This window comes from Castor canadensis, chromosome 4 (assembly GCF_047511655.1).
Source record: "Castor canadensis chromosome 4, mCasCan1.hap1v2, whole genome shotgun sequence".
Taxonomy (NCBI): Eukaryota; Metazoa; Chordata; class Mammalia; order Rodentia; family Castoridae; genus Castor; species Castor canadensis.
Genome location: NC_133389.1, coordinates 139,917,660 through 139,938,504, shown reverse-complemented (window position 1 = coordinate 139,938,504; position 20,845 = coordinate 139,917,660). Strand labels below are relative to the sequence as shown.

Genomic DNA, 20,845 nt, shown 5'->3' with positions numbered 1-20,845 from the left:
ATGTCAATTTTTTTTACAGGATCAAAGAACAGGAGAGCAGAACAGGTCCTGCCTTGGGGGATAGAACCAGTGGGAGGGGGAAGATGTGGGGAAGGGCGTAGAAGGGGATAGACGTGGTGTAAATACTGTGTATATATGTTTTTGGAAAATGAAACCTGCTGAAACTATTCCCGGAATGGAGGGGAGGGATAAACAAGAATGATGGAGGCAGTGAATTCAACTATGATATACTGTAAGAAGTTTGTAAATGTCACAATGTGCCTCCAGCATAATAGTAAAAAAAGAAGATGGGTATTATGTCAATTTTTCAACATTATCTATTGCTACTGGAAGCAATATTGTATTGAAACATGTTTAAAATACTATTTTGACAGTTCAGCAAGTATTTCACACTAAGAAAAAGTTTCACCTTGTGTTTAATTACTTTCTGTTGCCTGCACTGAAGCCCAAGTGCTTAAAATATTATTGTAAATGTATCTGTTTCCTTTTATGTGCCTGAATGTATAAATAATATGTTTTGTCCATAGTGACTGCAAAAATAATATGTTTTGTCCATAGTGACTGCAAAAATAATAACTCCATTAAATTGTTAACAAATAAGTTAGTATTTTCTTAAAAATAAATTGATTTAGTAGTCAAAAAAAATTATGGCTCTATGTGTCCATTTATTATGTTATCCTAAATACTCAACATGTATACTACAGAAAAATCATTAGTGATAACATTGCTGATTCTTCACTAATAACATTTGATTTCATAGTATTTATAGCAATGACTTTTTGAAAATCACATCTTTTCTATAATGGCAAATAATTTGTGGGTATGTAGCTATCTGATAAATATCCTGCATACACTACCAAGTGTGATTCTCATAATGACTATATGATATGAATATTATTATCCCCACAATGCATAAGGAAACTGCAATTCTGTAAGGTTATAGAACTTAAGGTCTCACATGTAAGTGGAGAACTGGAAGAATTTCTGACTTTTCAACCCTTACATTTTGGTGGAGAATGACTTGGGGTAAAATTTATAGACAGCGAAATGTATAGGTCATAATTATACAATGAGATGTTTTGTAAATGTAATTGACTACATATAATTATTATTCAAGATATAAAATATTTCTATTCCCTCAGAAAGTCTCCTATGCCTACTTCTACTCAAATCACATCTGCTATGGACAAATACTGCTCTAAATTCTACTACCGTAGCCCAGTTTTTCCTTTCCTTGATATCCACAAAAATGGGCCACAAGGTACATATTCTTTTGTGTCTCACTGCATCTGCTAACATAATTTTTTTGAGCTTCACACATATATTTCAATAATTCAGTTGTTTTATCAATTATTTAGTTTTATGTGGTATGAATTTACTACAATTAATTTATCCCATTTTCCTTTTGATGGACATTCATGGTGTTTTGGGTACTCTATGAACCAAACATCCACAAATGTCCTTGTAAAATCTTTTTCTAGATATGTATTTCCATGTCTCTGGAAAAATATCCAGAATACTACATTGCTAAGTCATAGAAAGAGTCTGTATTTAATAAAGAAATTCCAAGCTGTGTTGCAAAATAATGCACCATTTTGCATTCACACTATCAGTAAGAAAGTTCTAGTTGCTCCATGTTCCCATCTATGTTGTATATTGACAGTCTTTATAATTTTAGTCAATTTGCTTGGTGAGTGATGCTGTATCAATGTGTTTTACTCTGTATTTACCTGTTGAGTAAATTATATTTGCTTAGCTTCAAGTTCTCATGGGACTGTTTCATTTTATCTGTAATGAACTAACTCCCTATTGGGTTTCCCACCCATTTTTACTAGGTGTTTTATATTTTCATTGTTTATTTTTAGAAGTTTTTATGTATTCCAGATACAAATCTTTTTGGGGATATTTATGGAAAATAGAGGCTCATAGCATTTGGTTAGTCATTTTATCGACTTAATAATTTTTACAGATATACATACAATTTTTATTTCTAATAAGTCCATTATATTACTTTTGTCATGTTCAATACTTTTGCAGTGATTTTAAGAAATCATTTCCCATCCAAAATTCATAAAGGTATTTTCATATGTTTTAATGAAATTTCTGTATAAAACTATAAAAACTTCTATTTTATGGCTATGGTCTATCTCAAATTAATTTTATGTAGCATCAGAATGGATAATAAATTTTTAAAATATCTAGTTAGTTGTTACAGTATCATTTATTAAAAATATTCTTTTCCCCAATGACGAATCTTGTCACATTGGTGGAAAGTAAACTGCATTATGGATATTTTTGGACTCTACAATATTTTTTTATTCTTTGTTTATCCTTACACTAATACCATCCTGTCTTGATAGTAGTTTTTTGAAAGTTAAGTTTTATAGTCAGGCACTATGTACTCCCAAATTTTGGTCTTCTTTTTCAAGATTTTTTTTCTTTTCTGGACCATTAGTTTTACTATATTAGAAGTAACTTTTCCATTTCTGCTAAAAATCTGATTGTGCTTTTGATCACAGTTGTACTGAACCTATTAATCAATTTGATAGAATTGATCACTGAATTTGAGCCCCCAATCCATGAAAATGGTATCGTTCTCCTTTAGTTGTCATATAACAATTGCACTTATTTATATTGTATAGTGCGATATTTCTATGTGTGCACAATGTATGATTATTTCATGCTTGCTGATGTTATAGCAGTGACAACACCATAATTATTGACCTCATATCCTGTGTGTTTGCTAAGATTTTTTGTGTAAAAGGTTGATATTTTACCCATGAAAGTGACAATATTCTTTATTTCTAAGCCTTATGCCTACTCACTCACTAAGGCATCTAATATCATGATAAACAGAAGTAGTGAAAACAAACATTCTTGTTTCATTACCAATCTGAGGGAGGATAGCATTAAATAACACACAATTTAAATTTGATCAGAATAGGAAAATATCTTTTCTATTTCTAGTATACTATGGATTTTATAATCAATTTTGTGGAATTTTATCTAGTGCTTTTTATCTACTGAGATGATTTTGTTCTTGTTATTATTCTGTTAAGATGTCAATTACATTGGCTGATTTTACATTAAACTAAACTTATTTATCTCAGGTGAGATAAGCCCCACCCAGTAATAATACATGATAATACATTTATTTATATATTGCTGGACCCCATTTGGAATTATGAAAAACTGTCTTATAATTTTTATTTTTAGTAACTCTTTCTCAAGTTTATATTAGAGTAACAGTGGATTATTGAAATTTTGCAAACATTCTTTTATTTTTTAAACTCAGTAAAACTTTGTGTATAATTTGTATTTTTCATAAATGTTTTATAAAAGTTACTAGTGAAGCTATCTGGATCTGAAATTTCACTTTTCAAAAAATTTTCTGAGAGATTTAATTATATGTATATGTAAATCATTAAATTATAATATTATTATAATTATACATGTTCATACTTTCCATTTCTACTGTCAATTCTAGTAAATTGAGCTTTTCAATGTATCCATTTTATCTTGTTTACCAAGTTTACTGCTATAATAATTACATAATATTTATCTCTGTATCCTTTCAGACTATATGATCTGTGGTGTCATGCATTCTTTTTTTTTCTGGTATTAGTAATTTTTGCCTATTTATCTCCTTAATACATATTTTAGGTGATTATTAATTTTATTATTCTTATTGAACCAATTTTGGCATTGCTTTTTTTCTTCATTGTTTTCAATGTCATTGATTCTATTCATCATTATTTTTTAAATTCCACTTTGGTTTTATTTGTTCTTTATTTTTCCTTCTTTACAACAAAACAAAGTTTATTAATTTTAGCCATTTTATACATTTTCATCTAAGCATTCTAAGGTATATACATATTCCCTGGCTTAACTGTTTTTTTCACAATTTGTGTGTGTGTGTGTGTGTGTGTGTGTGTGTGTGTGTGTGTGTGTGTATGTGTGATTCTGGATATTAGAAGTCAGAGCCTCACACATGGTAGGCATGCTCTCTATAACTAAGCTAACTGAGTCATATCCCCAGTCTGGCTTTTTTTTTTCTTTTTGCAGATTTTGATAGATCACATTTTCCTTCTATTTGTAAACAAATAATTGAATTCTTCTTGTGACTTTTCTTCAAGTCATAGCCTTTATATAGCCAAATATTTAGACCATTTTTTAGTGTAAGAACATTTGTTGTAGTATTTTCAGTTCTGAGATTTATTTTGTCTCTCGATGTGACCCAGCATTTCTGTAAACATTGTATGTGTATTTCAACAGAAATGTTTCTCATGTTTGAATCAGTTCTTTATATAAGACAATTAGGTTAAATTAACAGAGAATGTTGTTTTATTCATAACTTTATTGCCTTTTGTGATTGATCTGTTAATTGCTGAGAATGGTATTATAGCCTACTACTGTGATTGTGGATTTGCATTTTTCTCCGTGATTCCATTAGATTCCCTGTGTCATTAAAAATAACAATAATGTTACCATAGGACCACACGTTAGCACTTTAATCATTATGGGCTGTCTGCACGTCTAATAATCTTCTTGGTCCTGAAGTCACCTTTTTCCTGTTAACACTGCCATGCAAACTTTCCTATCCTTATTGTTAGTATGGCATGTATTTTCCTTCTTTTATATTTCACCTGTATTTATCTTTATAATTAAATCATGTTTCTTCTACTGACCAGAGACTTGAGTGTTTAAAATATCCTGTTGATAATCTCAGCCTTTGATATATTTTGTATATTCACATCTACTGTGCTCTTTATCTTTTGTTTGAACCATCTGTAAAAACAGATGTGCTTCCGTTCTCCTTTCTTATCTGCTTTAACTTTCATCAAAAGAAACATATTTCTTTATTTTTCTACAGGCTATCAGCTGTGCTCCTTACTTTGTGCTACTTTTCAGCGATTACTCCAGTGATTTCAAAATATTTCCTTAAATTGGCTTAATCTATTTGTAGTTTTACTACCTAGTAGTAAAAGTCATATGTGCTATTAACACCATGATTAAACTATGATGTTATAACCTTTGCTTTAAGGAGTTAAAGGGTTCTTTTTTTTTTAAGAATGAAGAAAATCTAAAAGAATCTTTTAAAGCTGGACACAAAGGTTCATACCTGCAATCCTAGCACTTGGGAGGTGGAGACTCAGAGGATCACATTGCAAGGCCAGCCTGAGCACAAAGCTTGAGAGATGACCTCTCAATAAATAGCTGGGCATGTTAGTATGTGCCTACCATTCCAGGTCTAGGCCATTTTAGGCATCAGTATGAAATCCTAACTCAAAAATAACCAAAATCAAAAAGACCTGGGGGTGTGGCTCAAGAGACAGAGCACTTGCTTAGCATGTGCAAGGCTTTTGCCATTCCTAGTGCTTTTTTTTCTTTTTACTCTCTGAACATGTTTCCTTCAGCTGAAAAACTTCTTTTAATATATACTTCTAGTAACAATTTAATCCACTTTCATTTATCTTAAAAATATTTTATTTTGAACTAAACTTTAAAAGATCAATGAATATATAATTCTGTTGTGAGAACTTTCTGTTTTAATAATGTGAAGTCTATCATGGATTCTCTTCTGGTTTCCATATTAATGATATAAATTTTTTGTAATGATATAAATTCATAGTACTATTTTATCTGTTTGTAATGACAATATGTCCTCTTTTCTCAGTCTACTTTTAAGACCCATTTATTCTCTTACCCATTTCCTTTCTTGTAGATAGTCTATGATATAACTATAGGTAGTTTCCTTTATGTATATTCAGCTTGAAGTTACCAAGCTACTCAAATTTATAATTGTTACTTTTAATCACATTTGTGTACTCTCCAGCCATTAATTTTTTCTGCTCTGTTTTCTCTCCTATCACGTTATTTTAGATTTATATGCATTATTAACACTCTGAATTGTCCCATGTGATTATTATCATTGCCATCATCACTTACGTTCTTCTGTTCATTTGATTGGAAAACTTCTATTATCTATCATCAGAATGACTTTTTCTTGTTATCCCAAAACTTGTGAAACCTACCCATTTTTTTTCATGTCTGGTGTTCTGCCTAATCATATGGTCCTTTTTGATTTTTGCTATTTCTATGATGAAATTTTCATGTTACTTTTCTTTTAACTACCCAAATGTAGTATAAAAAAAGCAGCATAAAAGGATTTGAGGCTTACAGATAAATTGATAATTTAATTGTCAACCATAATCTTAGCTCTCATCTTCCTCCATGGAGGCAATGAGCATAGTTTAACCATTCTAGATATATGTCAGGAGCCTTGTATATATTTACCTATATACTAAAGTTTGTTTATGCAGCAATTAGTCTACAGCTCCCCACTACAAATATTCAATTCAACTATATCAGTCATATTAATTTCACCAATAACACTATGTTAAATATGAATACTGTTAACTTCAAACCATAATATGTAAGAGACATTTACATATGTAGCTTCAATAGATTTTTTTCCCTTATAACAATTTTGTGAAATAGATGCTATTTTCCACTTGCAGATAATGGGACAAAAATTTATGGGCACAAATTTGCCTGCTGAAATAGCTTATAAATAAGATAATAGGAATTTGAGTTTTTATCTCACTGATTTAATTTCTACTTCTTTTTCTTATGCCACATTTAGGCCATTGATTCTCTTCATAAGAAACAAAATGTTCTACATGATAAAATGTACTTATTGTTAATAAACACTAATATAAACCTTAAAATTTATCCAAAATCATATCCACAAACCTATGACAGAGATGACATTCTCTAATGACTTCAATGGCAATATAGAACAAAAATTTGGGGTTATATATAATTTTAGATAGCAGCAAAATTTTCCAAATTCTGATATTTATTAACATAAATTCATAATTTTATAACTATAATAATTTCAATACTTCATAAAGCAAAATGTGTCCTCTATCTAAATTAAAAACATCTTTATGAGTGAGGCACATAAATCCTTTTAACATTTCATAATAAAATAGCAATTCTGTAAATAATTACAGTAAATTGGAAAATCATTTATATCCCCACAAAAGTATTTTAAAACAAATAATTTTCAATGATCTGTAACTGGAGAATTTGATTATATGCACTGTATAATCAGTGACTTAGCCTTTAATAAATTACATGCTTGTTTACTGAAATGATTTTAAAATTAAAAGGGGAAACAACAGAGAATTTAGTTTTCTATTCAAATAACATCAAGGGACAATGAATATAAGACAGTGGTCCTAAATACAGTTAATAATTGAACAAAACTTGAGCAATCAGCTCAAAACATAAAATGTCAATCTTATACTAATTATATATGAAAGAATTACAGGCAATTTAATTAAAATTATTTCACTGTCTTATAGTTGGTCACATCTGCCTTTGTCCGAATAAGACAATTCATTGGAATTTCTTTTTTCTTTTATTATTTTACTTTATTGTTGTGCTGGGTAGGGGAACATTGTGGCATTTACAAAAGTTCTTACAATATATCAAATATATCATACTTGAACTCACCCCCCTCATTGGCGTTTCTTACCTCAGTGAGTTGATATGTAAATTTTAGCAATTCATGAAATGTAGAAAAAGAATACTATTGGAAGAGGGAAGTGCTCAGTCATGATTAACTTTCAGATCCCAATTTTATTAACTAAACATGTAAGGTTGAGTTACTAAACTAGGAAAATAAATTTTTCCTGGTAATGTAATGAAATAAAAAGAGCAAGTTCATTTTCTCATTGAGAAAGGTTGTTTCATATTTTTTAAGGAAAACATGAAATATAACCATAACAATAATATATAACAAATAACTTCTCACAGATAGACATTATGAGAGGATTAGATGCAATGATGCCTTCTGGTATTAATAACATATGGTTCTTCTGACATTGAACCATTTCTCTACAGAGAATTAATTGTGAAGTGACAGAAAGGTTTTAACCTTAGATTATTTTGCATTTCACTTACAACATTAAAAAAAATGTAGGGGAGGATGGAGTACACTCATCAATTTATTGGCAGCTACTTTTAAATAATACTAAAAGCAGCATCCAATGAATAAATGTATGTATTAATGTTTGAAAGTTGAGAAAAAATAAACAATATCAAAATAATGGCTAGCCAATGGACACTGACTACATTTGACTTCTAAGAAAGAAACCACTCTAACCATCACAATGAATTCTGTATTCTAATTTTGTTTTTTAAAACTTAATGACTGTAGAGGTAGTGAATATATGAAAACTTCATAACACAACTTGATTTTTACCAGTAAAGTGAATTCTTGTTTTATAGCAATCTAGAGTAAGCCTTCATTTAAATTTCAAACAAACTAAAAATTGTAGTTCTGATAGTGTCATTACCAAGTTTTGTAATGGAATTTGACTTTGGAATTTCAGTATATTGCTTGACCTGTATTTACTTAAAATAAGACAAAAGGTTTGGTCTAGATAGACCATACATATTTTAAGTTTTCATTTTGTGATCATTTTAGATGTACATTCAATTTTATGAAAGAGTACAGAGAAGTTCTGAACAAACTTTATCCCAATGGTAACATATCACAAAATCATGGTACATATCACAACCAGGATATTGACAGTAGTCAAAATACAAAATAATTCCACCAAAAAAATTTTGGAGACTTCTTAAAAATCTAAACACAGACCTGACATATAATCCAGCAATCCCACTCCTGGGGATATACCCAAAAGAATGCAACACAGGTTACTCCAGAGGCACCTGCACACCCATGTTTAATGCAGTGCTATTCACAATAGCCAAGTTATGGAAACAACCAAGATGCCCCACTATTGATAAATGGATCAAGAAAATGTGGTACTTGTATGCAATGGAATTTTACTCATCCATGAAGAAGAATGAGATCTTATCATTTGCAGGTAAATGGATGGAACTGGAGAACATCATTCTGAGCGAGGTCAGCCAGGCTCAGAAGACCAAAAATCGTATGTTCTCCCTCATATGCGGATTTTAGATCTAGGGCAAATGCAGCAATGTGGTTGAACTTTAATCACATGACAAGGGGAGAGCACATAACGTGAGATATAGGAATAGGCAGAAAACCCAAAACATGAAAGCATTTGATATCCCCACTCCAGAGGAGCTAATACAGAAACTTTAAAGTGACAGAGGTTATCATGAGAAGGGGATCAGTAACCAGGGTAAAGATCAGTTAGAGATGAATCAACATGGGTCATAACACATGGGTACATGAAAGCAATGCTAGGAATATTTCTGTATTGCTATCCTTAACTCAGTTAGCAAAAACACTTTGTCTTCCTTACTAGGCTTCTGTCTTTTCTTCAACAAAATTAGTGATAAAGGCGGAATAGGACCTGCCTGGAACTGAGGGAGGAAGGGGAGAAGAGGGTGGGAGAGGGAGCAGGGGAGGAGAAATAACCCAAACAATGTACATACATGTGAATAAATAAATAATTAAAAATAAATAAATAAATAACAAAATAATTCCATAATCACAGAATCCCTCATTTTGTTGTTTTATGGGCATATCCTCCTCCTATCTAGTCTAAAACCATTTCCTTTGACCACTGGCAAGCATTAATCTGTTCTCTATTTATATAATTTCATCATTTTAATATTGCTATAGAAATGGAAGCTCAAAACTGAAAAAGAATGTATGAAAACAATTCCATTTACAATAGCCTCAAAAAAAATCAAATACCTAGGTGTAAACCAAACAAAAGATGTGAATGACCTCTACAAGGAAAACTATAAACTTCTGAAGAAAGAGATCGAGGAAGACTATAGAAAGTGGAGAGATCTCCCATGCTCATGGATTAGTAGAATCAACATAGTAAAAACGTCTATGCTCCCAAAAGTAACCTACATGTTTAATGCAATTCCCATCAAAATTCCAATGACATTCATTAAAGAGATTGAAAAATCTACCGTTAAATTTATATGGAAACACAAGAGGCCACAAATAGCCAAGGCAATACTCAGTCAAAAGAACAATGCTGGAGGTATCACTATACCTGACTTCAAACTATATTACAAAGCAATAACAATAAAAACAGCATGGTACTGGCACAAAAACAGACATGAGGACCAGTGGAACAGAATAGAGGACTCAGATATGAAGCCACACAACTATAACCAACTTGTCTTTGACAAAGGAGCTAAAAATATACGATGGAGAAATAGCAGCCTCTTCAACAAAAACTGCTGGGAAAACTGGTTAGCAGTCTGCAAAAAACTGAAACTAGATCCATGTATATCACCCTATACCAATATTAACTCAAAATGGATCAAGGATCTTAATATCAGACCCCAAACTCTAAAGTTGATACAGGAAAGAGTAGGAAATACTCTGGAGTTAGTAGGTATAGGTAAGAACGTTCTCAACAAAACCCCAGCAACACAGCAACTAAGAGATAGCATAGATAAATGGGACCTCATAAAACTAAAAAGTTTCTGTTCATCAAAAGAAATGGTCTCTAAACTGAAGAGAACACCCACAGAGTGGGAGAAAATATTTGCCAACTGTACATCAGACAAAGGACTGATAACCAGAATGTATAGCAAACTTAAAAAACTAAATTCTCCCAAAACTAATGAATCAATAAAGAAATGGGCAAGTGAACTAAACAGAACTTTCTCAAAAGAAGAAATTCAAATGGCCAAAAAACACATGAAAAAATGCTCACCATCTCTAGCAATAAAGGAAATGCAAACTAAAACCACACTAAGATTCCACCTCACCCCTGTTAGAATAGCCATCATTAGCAACACCACCAACAACAGGTGTTGGCAAGGATGCGGGGAAAAAGGAACCCTCATACATTGTTGGTGGGAATGTAAACTAGTACAATCACTCTGGAAAAAAATCTGGAGGCTACTTAAAAAGCTAAACATTGATCTACCATTTGATCCAGCAATACCACTCTTGAGGATATACCCAAAAGAATGTGACACAGGTTACTCCAGAGGCACCTGCACACCCATGTTTATTGTGGCACTATTCACAATAGCCAAGTTATGGAAACAGCCAAGATGCCCCACCACTGACGAATGGATTAAGAAAATGTGGTATCTATACACAATGGAATTTTATGCAGCCATGAAGAAGAACAAAATGTTATCATTCGCTGGTAAATGGATGGAATTGGAGAACATCATTCTGAGTGAGGTTAGCCTGGCCCAAAAGACCAAAAATTGTATGTTCTCCCTCATATGTGGACATTAGATCAAGAGCAAACACAACAAGGGGATTGGACTTTGAGCACATGATAAAAGCTTTAGCACACAAGGGAGGGGTGAGGATAGGTAAGACACCTAAAAAATTAGCTAGCATTTGTTGCCCTTAATGCAGAGAAACTAAAGCAACTGAGGCCAATAGGAAAAGGGGACCAGGAACTAGAGAAAAGGTGAGATCAAAAAGAATTAACCTAGAAGGTAACACACACGCACAAGAAATTAATGTGAGTCAACTCCCTGTATAGCTATCCTTATCTCAACCAGCAAAAACCCTTGTTCCTTCCTATTATTGCTTATACTCTCCCTACAACAAAATTAGAAATAAGGGCAAAATAGTTTCTGCTGGGTATTGAGGGGGTGGGGGGGAGATGAAAGGGGTGGAGTGGGTGGTAAGGGAGGGGGCAGAGTGGGTGGTAAGGGAGGGGATGGGGGCAGGGGGGAGAAATGACCCAAGCCTGTATGCACATATGAATAATAAAATAATTAAAAAAAAAAGAAATGGAAACTCAGAATACATAAGTCCTTGAACTGACTTTTCACTGCCTGTTCTCTACATTTATTTGGGTTGTTTTGCATATTACTAACTCATTCCTGCTTATTGCTCAGTAGTGTTCTGTGGTTGGAATGGACCAAAATATGTTTCACTGTTCATTCCTTTTCTGGGTGTTTATAGGTTGAGGCTATTAGGAATAAGCTGTACTTATACATATACATGTGAACTTATTATTTATTAATTTTCATGTGTAGGATTTTGTGTGAACATTTTAAGTTTTGGTTTTTATGGGTCAAACGTCCAAGCAAGCCTTATGATAGTTTCATGTTAAGTTTTTTCAAAACTGACAAATTGTTTTTACTGAGTGGCTGTACAATTTTATACCATCAGCAGCTATGTATGAGTCATCTACTTTTTGAACATTCTCATCAGCATTCAAAAGAATGAATTGTGGCTTAGTAAAGGTACAGCTCCTGAGTCCCAGGCCCAATACATACTTTTTTGATATGAGATCTAAGAACTGTATTTTAAAAGTTAGCTCTGAACCAATGATTGAGAATCACTTCTCTGGGGTTCAATAAATCATATTCAATTTTGAGAAAAAATAAATTTGATGTTTTATATCCAAAGAGGACAGTAGTCAAAGGAATTAAAATTCTGGTGATTAATTATAGAAAATATGATTTGGAAGAAACATGGTTTACACTTTTAAAACTTAATGTAACTATACAGGGGTTCTAGCAATCTTGGACTATATGATCATGTGAGAAAATGTGAATGAATACAAAAAGGAAGATATATCAAGTAGCATAAATTAATAAAAGGCTGATAGTTCATAAATTCTGATTATGAGACATTTTAGAGGACACTAATGAAGTTTATTTCTATGTGTAAGGCAAGAAAGAAGAACAACTGGGAAAGAACAAGTGGGAAAAGGCTATTATTTCTTACACATAGAAAAAAATCAACAAATGTCAACTTTAATCTCAATCACACCAAATAAAACATCTGCAAACAATCATGGTTAAGATGCACATGAGATATGTAAATATAATGCATTCATTTAATAGGATAGATTTCAGAAACATTTCCAATGTCATAAAATGTCTGTTTGTGTACATAACTATCTTATATGTGTATGTATATTCTTGAGGTGATATGCTTCATAATGTTCACTACAATCTGAAATAGTCTGATGCTAAGTAGTTTAGCATGTTAATTGCTTTTTTAAATCATTAAAGTTTAAAACATGAAGGAAATGACTTGCTACTTTTGGTACACTTTCAACGTGATATTTTCTGTAAGGACACATTTTTGAGCATCTGTTATCCAACTAATACAGGAACTAAATGTAAAATAAAATGGTACTTGTTCTCAAAAAGCTCACGCACTGAAACCAGCAAAATAAATTATGTAATAGTGGTAATAATATCAGTAATCTGGTATTTTGAGATCAAGAAAAATAGCACATAAATGGTTAAGTTCTATTTCCTTTTAAAAACAACAATGTTGTTGAGGTTAGATGATCTTTCTTCACTGAAGTCATCAATGTCTGCAATATGTGCTTGCAATTCACATCACATGTTTGAAAATAAAAACTCAAGACTAAATCATGAATAGAATTAGCTTATGTTTGTAAGTATGACACAGGGTTTTCCTTGAGATTCCAGATGATTAAAGAACTATTGCATGACTTAACTCCAGAGTTTCCTAAATGTCCTTCCCTGCTAAGAACTTTTGATTGCGTTCAAAGCAAACACACTCAGACACACATGCATGTACAATACAAACACCCTCCATTATATTAAGTTTTCTGAATAATGAACTCAAGAACCAATTTTCAAAATATTGGAGAATTTTTGAAGAAGTCATGTAGCTTTTTATTTCCTAGAGCTTAGACTATTTATTTTCATTAACCTCATCAAATTCCAGGAAAAAAATTTTGCTCACCATTACTCTTCACAGTATGGGTATATTACTCAGTAATTTGGGGAATTAAAATTAAAAATAAATCAAATGATTATAAGAGAAACAAATGCATAGCATGAGCAGACATGATGTTCTAATGAAAGAAATTTGCATGCAAGCTTTTGTTCATAAACATAAGAATTTACTTAAGGATGAAATCTTGACGTGTACTCTCAAGACAGGATGAATCTATTAGTGCAGTTAAGTACTTGCAGACCTCATTCACTTCCAAATACTTCACTAAAGCCGGAAACAAGACAATTCCTGGCTTGTAAAAGAGAGCAAACCACCCTAAAACATCTGGCATACTTACACACTTCTCACTGTCAAATACATAGCACAAATGTTTATTTGACTCAGAATCTTTGCATATGAAAGTGAATATCCTCTTGTCAGTTTTATCGTCTGCACAAAATGATATCCTATGAAGCTGGCAATTGTGCTGGACTTCCTGTGAACATAAATGAAATTAATATAGTTGATGGCATTTCATCCATTTTATGAAATACAAGCTTGTGTTAATAACTCATAACTTATGATTTTAAAAGTATAACAATGATCTGTCCATCCTTGGTTTTATACATACACCCCAAAGTTAAACAAATACAGCATGGAGATAGGCTTCCTGATTCAGGATTTAAATCAAGATAGTCATTTCAGTAGTAGTTAGAAAAATACAAGTATAAGACAATAGGATCAAAGGTTCACAGACATTTTGAGCTACAAAGGCTCTTAAGACACCATTTGGTTTAAACTTTGCAAGTTTTTATAGGAGGCCCAGAGATGAAGAGTCAGCAGAATCCATTTTAATCCAAATTCTTTTCATCTTATGCCATTGTTACTAACCAGCATTATAATTTAGAACACAGCCTCATCTGCATAAAATGCCATTATGAAACATACTATTATTTCATCTTTAGTTATAAATATCTTCATGGTTACTCATACACTCTTGAACCTTTTCTGTTAAAGATGGTCATCCTTGCAACTTCAGTGGTATTTCTTTGAGACCAGCCTCCAAATGACTGAATAAATCCTGATAGTCAGTAGAAAGAAAAATACCACGACCAGACAGATATAGTTGCTGCACACACACGAGGGCAGACACACACACACACACACACACACACACACACACACACACAGAATTATAAAACTAAAAGATAAAGTATATACTTAACTAAAATAAAAATATTTCTGTAAAATAATTGAATAAGGAAGGTTTAAAACTTACTTTCCTTAGGCAAAAGAGCAAGCAGGTGATACTAAAATACAGATCATCTGTCCTACATATTTATCTCCAAATTTGGAGGTAGAAAAAATCTTTTTATCTAACTATGATGCAAATAAGTAAAAAAAAAAAATCAATCATTCCCTTTTCCATTGTGGCTATAAATAATTTTTTTTCAAAATCCATTTAAGACTCAGAATATCTCTCAGAAACAGGTTACCCACATTATTTAGTGTATATCATAAAAGGTTAAAGATGCAGCAATTACAGATTCACACAAGGAAGATGAGGTGAATACATCCCCAGTAAACTTTATTTCAAGTTGTACCTAGTAGTGTTTCTCTGAAGGTAGTTTCTGGTAACTTGTGGTACAATACTTGGGGTACCTGTTATAAACATTTTCCTTGAATTCAGCAAGCTGAATCATAATTTCAGAGATTTTGATCAAAGTGTCAGTACCTTCTCTTTCCAAGCTCAGAGTTTGATGTTGGCTTGCTGAGATTTTAGCCAGCACTTGTATTTGCATCATTATTCATCAGATTAAAAACGTGTGAACAAGATGAGTTAGACAAATGAATGCTAAGATAATTGGTCTACAGCAGTGCATTTCTCTGAATATAAACTAAATGGCAAACCATCAAGCAGTTGCTTGACAAACTTGAAAATTAAAATGAGAAGTATATTGCATCACTGTAATGTATACTATCATTGCTAGATAGCCTGATACATTCACTTGAACAGTGAAAAACAGAACAGTGAAAAAAGAGTGCTCAACTTACAGAGACATTTTATTAATGGACACTAATTACACAGACTAATAGGTTCTACTGTGACATTTTCATATATGCATTTAACCAGACCCACCCCCGCTGACCACCCTTATCTTCTCTCGCTTCTCCCAGTCCCTCCAATCACCTTCCTCTTCGCTTAATACTCTCTTTTCTATTTTCATCTTATGATTTTTTTTTGGTTGTTTTTAACATAGACTTTTGATGAGGTAATCATTTATACTGGCCAGTGCTGAGAGAGACAATGGCCACATTGGTCTGAGACTTTTTCTTAAAGTTTTTCCCCGTTGTCAGTCTCCTTTCATATTTTCTTACTAATGTCAGTATAGTCAATTAAATAATATCCCTCAGCTGCCCTTCAGCTGCTAAAACTGACAGTGTATATTCATTATATGACTATATCATGGTAATGACAAATAAAGAGGAAATATAATGGCTATGCAATATAGAATGTGGATTTCTTTTTTCTGTTTATAGTAGAAATCATAAATGATGTGTAAAACACACTGTTTACATAGCTGGTGGTGAACTCTCCAAGTCATTCACTCACCCAGTAACCAGTATGATCAGAGAAAGCCTTGGACTATGAAAGGGAGGAAGGAAGGAAGGAAGGAAACAAGGAAGGAAGGAAGGAAGGAAGAAAGGAAGATAGATTTAGGAACTAATTGTTACAGAGATTGCTTTTGCTTCCATTTTCGCCCACCCAAGTAGGAAAGAAAAATATTTATTGTCTATAAAGAAAGTCCATATTACATCAATAATGCATTTAAAATCATGCCACATACACATATTTAATAATATAATATAACAATATAATACTCTTATAACTAATTGGTTTTTCCCCTATAGTACAACTTATCCTAAAATAAAATGGATGGCAGATATTTTTTTCTGGGTCATTCATGTCTTCAGCAGTAGTGGTTTCTAAATATATGTGTATGAATAGGCTATGTCAATTACATGAGTTCTTTCTTCAGTTATGTGAAAAGTCTCTCTCTCTTACACACACACACAGACACACACACACACACCAGACCTTTTCGTGCCAGTTGTGATTTCGAGACACTCAAGCAGACTCTAGAAATTAACATTCTTAAGAGTGTCCTGACCACTGATGCTTAGATGACCTTCATTTTTTATGGAATCAAAAATAATACTTTCTGTATATATAGGTAAAGAGTAGATACTTTAAATCTGTGTTCACATGAATAGATAAGTAAAAGCAATTTGTTATATATTAATATGTAATATAATTGAACTTACAAAGCATCTCAAAGATTTTAAACTCCAGGATTGCTCTTTAGATCTGAAAGGGATGAAAATCTAGGGCTTCTTTCCCATTAAAAGCATAGAAAACTTAGGTTTGTTTTTTTTTTTTTTTTGGAGGGGGGCATTTAAAACATAGCTGTTAAATAAAAGAATTTGAGAGTTTTGGACAGGGAAGAAAAAACTTACATTACTGATTTGAGTAAACCCTATACCAGTCATTTGGCTAGTCCTCTTGAGTTGAACTCCGCCTTCACAGATACTGTGGGAGGCATGAAGATTTGAAGTGAGAGCTTAAGGAACTGAATGATAGGCTGAAAAGCTGGCAATAAGAGATACTGATTGAAATTTGAAAATACTGTTTTCTAACAATAAAATAGTAGGCAACAGTCATCCTTTTTTTTCATTTTTGCCTGTATTCTTTCATCACCATGACTTTTTCTAAGTACAAGTTAATTTTTGAGTCTATTCACATCTCTTTTTCTTTACAATATCACCCATTGTTCTTTTTTCCTATTTACATTTTTATAAGTTTAAAAAATTTTCTCTTTATTTCACATAAGAGATGCAAAAGAAAAACCTGGAGAGTGGATAGAACAAAGGCGGTTAACTGGGTTTTGTAAAGGTAGGTTTCCCCACATGGTCAGCAGGCTAAGACAAAGCAAACAGATACAAAAATTAAAGTGGCTGATGGAAGTCTTTATAAGAACTTTCACAATTCTTTCACTGTAGAAATATTATCACACTGCACACACATGATATTAGTGGTAGGCATTTTGTAGTATTTTATATCTTCATATTTTGTACTCCTCAAAGGACATGCCATCATTAAACTGTCAACTCTAAAGACTAAAGTTACATCATATATATATATATATATATATATTACATTTGATAATATTTATATTGTTTAAATATTTAATTCTATTTAATCAGTTGGTGGAAAATTTGAGGATTTGTTCAATAATATGCAAATGATTTAGCAGATTATAGTATATAGATTACATATATGTACTTGGTAAAATTGTTATATACTAGGATGTACCATGAGTAGATGCAAACCAAAAGAACAAAGATACAAAAAACATGTTACACAAAGCATATTTTAAATCTTACATATTATTTATATAAAAACTTAATCAACAATTAATTACTGTCTTTCTCTCTCTCTCTCTCTCTCTCAAACCAGATAAAGAATCCACCCAAAACAAGGCCTATAAATGATCTATTTTGGCTGGACATTTGCCACCATATACTCACTGAATTTGAAAAAGGAAATCCAGAAATAGAAGCACTTTTCTTTTTGATTGCATGTAAGCCTACAGTCAGGTTGCTACACTTTGGGTTGTACTGTCCCTTCATAACTTGTTGCTTCCTTAGCCTATTGTCCATTTTGTAACTACCATTTACCTAAGGAATTTTTCTCATCTGTTCAGAAATAATTCCTTATTTTTAACTGCCTTGTTTCTGAGCAAACTACATATATTTCATTATGTATTTAAATTATGCTTTCACTACCCCTTCACCACTTTGTGTTTTCTGTTTCCAGCCACTTCAGCAGAAGCAGTTATTTTGGGATAGCCATAACTAAAGTTTCCATGTCTTTGGTTGTTATTTAACATTGAGGAAGGATAATAGGAGGATACTAGACAGTCTAATTGTAGAAGGTCTTATACTCCTGCCTTGAGAAGTTTGAAGGAAGGCCATTCTTTTTCAGTATGGAATTAAAGAATGGTAAAGATGGGTGTACTTACGCCATACTCCAATTGTTCTTAAACGGACAACATATGTAAAATTTCCACATTGAGAAATTATGATTCTGCACACACATATGGGTCTTTAAAACACATTTCTGCAACTGCCCCAGGCAATTTTAATGGAGTTATACCATGGACTACTGACAATGAAGCATACTGTCTATAGCTATCAAACTATGCAGGATACCAGAGTTCCTCAAACTTCAATGTGTACACAAATTTTGTTTTGTTTTGTTTTGTTTTTTGGTGGATTAGAGATTTAGAAATCCTAGAGTGGAGCTTGTCTTTAGCTGCTACTATCCCAGTAGATGCTGGTGCTGCTGGTCCCCTGAGTGCTGATTCTGAGCTGACATTCACATTAATGAAAGTATCAGTGGCACCTGCTGGGCTGATCAATGTCACAGAGTTGGAAAAGAATTTAAAAAGATTTTTCAGGGGCTGGTGGAGTGACTCAGGTGCCTGCCTAACAAGCATGAGGCCCTGAGATCAAATCTCACTACCCACCCCCCCAAAAAACAGAATTTTTCAAAATTCACAAGCTAGGTTTCCTTTGTTTTTCTAATAAATTATTTATGAAATTAATTCATGAATAAGCATCTATGATATTAGAAGAAGCTTTGAAAATTAATATTTATAAAATAATTGAGTATGTTAATAAAATACTCTGAATTATGGTTTTAGAAAATTATGAAATAATTTTGAAGCATTTGTAAATAAACTGTTACAGTAGTGGGGCTGCCATCACAAAATACCATAGACAGGGTTACTTAAACAACAGAAATTAATTTTTTCACAGTTCTGGAAGTTAAGAGTCCAAGATCAAGGCATCAGGTTTGGTTTCTTTGAGACTGCTCTGGCTTATAGATTAAGTGCCTTCTTGCTTTATCTTCCCATGGCCTTTCCTCTGGTTGAAGTCCTAAACCCCACTACGTCAAATATGACTGTATTTGAAATATAAAAGAATTTGTTTCAAATTCCTATACAATAAACTGCAACCTAAGTTGTTATGTAGACAAAACCTAGCTAAGAGTATAACAAACATCAGAGTTTTAGCCAACAATAGCAGATAGGCTAGCCAATCACAGGACGCCAAATTATTATATCATGCCCAAAGAAGGCACCTAACTGCAGCCAATTTTTTTGCTTTGCTTTGCTCGTGCTCAGGCTGGCAGATGAAGCTCTCTGACCCTCTTTGGGTTCTGAGTGCTGTTAAACCTAAATGCTGTTAAACTTGGTTTGTCTAACACTTCTCTTTTAAGAGGAGATAAGGCCTTTTAAAAAATCAGAAGTAAAAATGATGCCATTATTGTGCTCTCTAGTCCAATATGACTGATGTACTGATAAGAAGAAAAAACTGGACATACAAGGAGTCACCAGAACTGTGTGAGCACAGAGGGAAAACTACAAAGAGGCAGTCATCTGGAAGCAAGGGGAGAGGCCTCAGAGGGAAGCAATTCTGTGAGCATTTTGATTGTGGGGCTCCAGCCTCCACAACAGTGAAGAAAAATTTCTGTGTTTAAGCCACATAGTCTGTGCTATTTTGTTATGGGAGCCTTAGAAAACTAATACATGATTATGTCTAGAGGTAATGAAAATCAGGTAGACTATTTTAATAAATAACCATACAGCTTTTGTATTTTTTTCTACTCAGTGAAGCATACTATGCATGTCTCTTTTTTATCAAGTGAATAAAAATGTCTAAATACAAGTGTTAACACTGTGGAATACAATTAAAGTAAGTTATTGCATCCTATATACAGGCTGAGGAAAAAGATATTCAGAAAGAAATTCCAAAAGTTGTTTCCACTCCTAAAAATCCTATAGAGGTTTAAGTCATTGTTAACCAGGAACTAATAAGTTCAAGTTGGTAGTAAATTTGAAACATTCATTAAAATACACATATAATTACAATTAATTAAGAATTAGAGTGCTCTGATACTCAATAAGCCTTACCTTTGTTTTGGGTTCTAGAATTTTTACTCCATAAATTGATATTTGCAACTCAACTTTAGGAATTTTCTGGCCTTCAGATTTCTTGATATGTCTTGCAAACTACAAATGAAAAATCATTCACAAAACTGTAATTCTGTTCTTGTGA

At 32.5% G+C, this 20,845-nt stretch overlaps 1 protein-coding gene across 9 annotated transcripts in view; it reads right to left on the bottom strand.

The window, feature by feature from the left end:
- Positions 1–20,845, bottom strand: part of Gulp1 (GULP PTB domain containing engulfment adaptor 1) — a 250,732-nt gene that overhangs the window by 22,972 nt on the left and 206,915 nt on the right. For all 9 annotated transcript variants that reach the window (XM_074071251.1, XM_074071258.1, XM_074071250.1 and 6 more), the window contains 2 exons: positions 20,701–20,799; positions 14,019–14,156 (listed from right to left, as the gene is read on the bottom strand). In XM_074071251.1, coding sequence (XP_073927352.1) covers positions 14,019–14,156; positions 20,701–20,799 — 237 coding nt within the window. The remainder of the gene's footprint in view (positions 1–14,018; positions 14,157–20,700; positions 20,800–20,845) is intronic.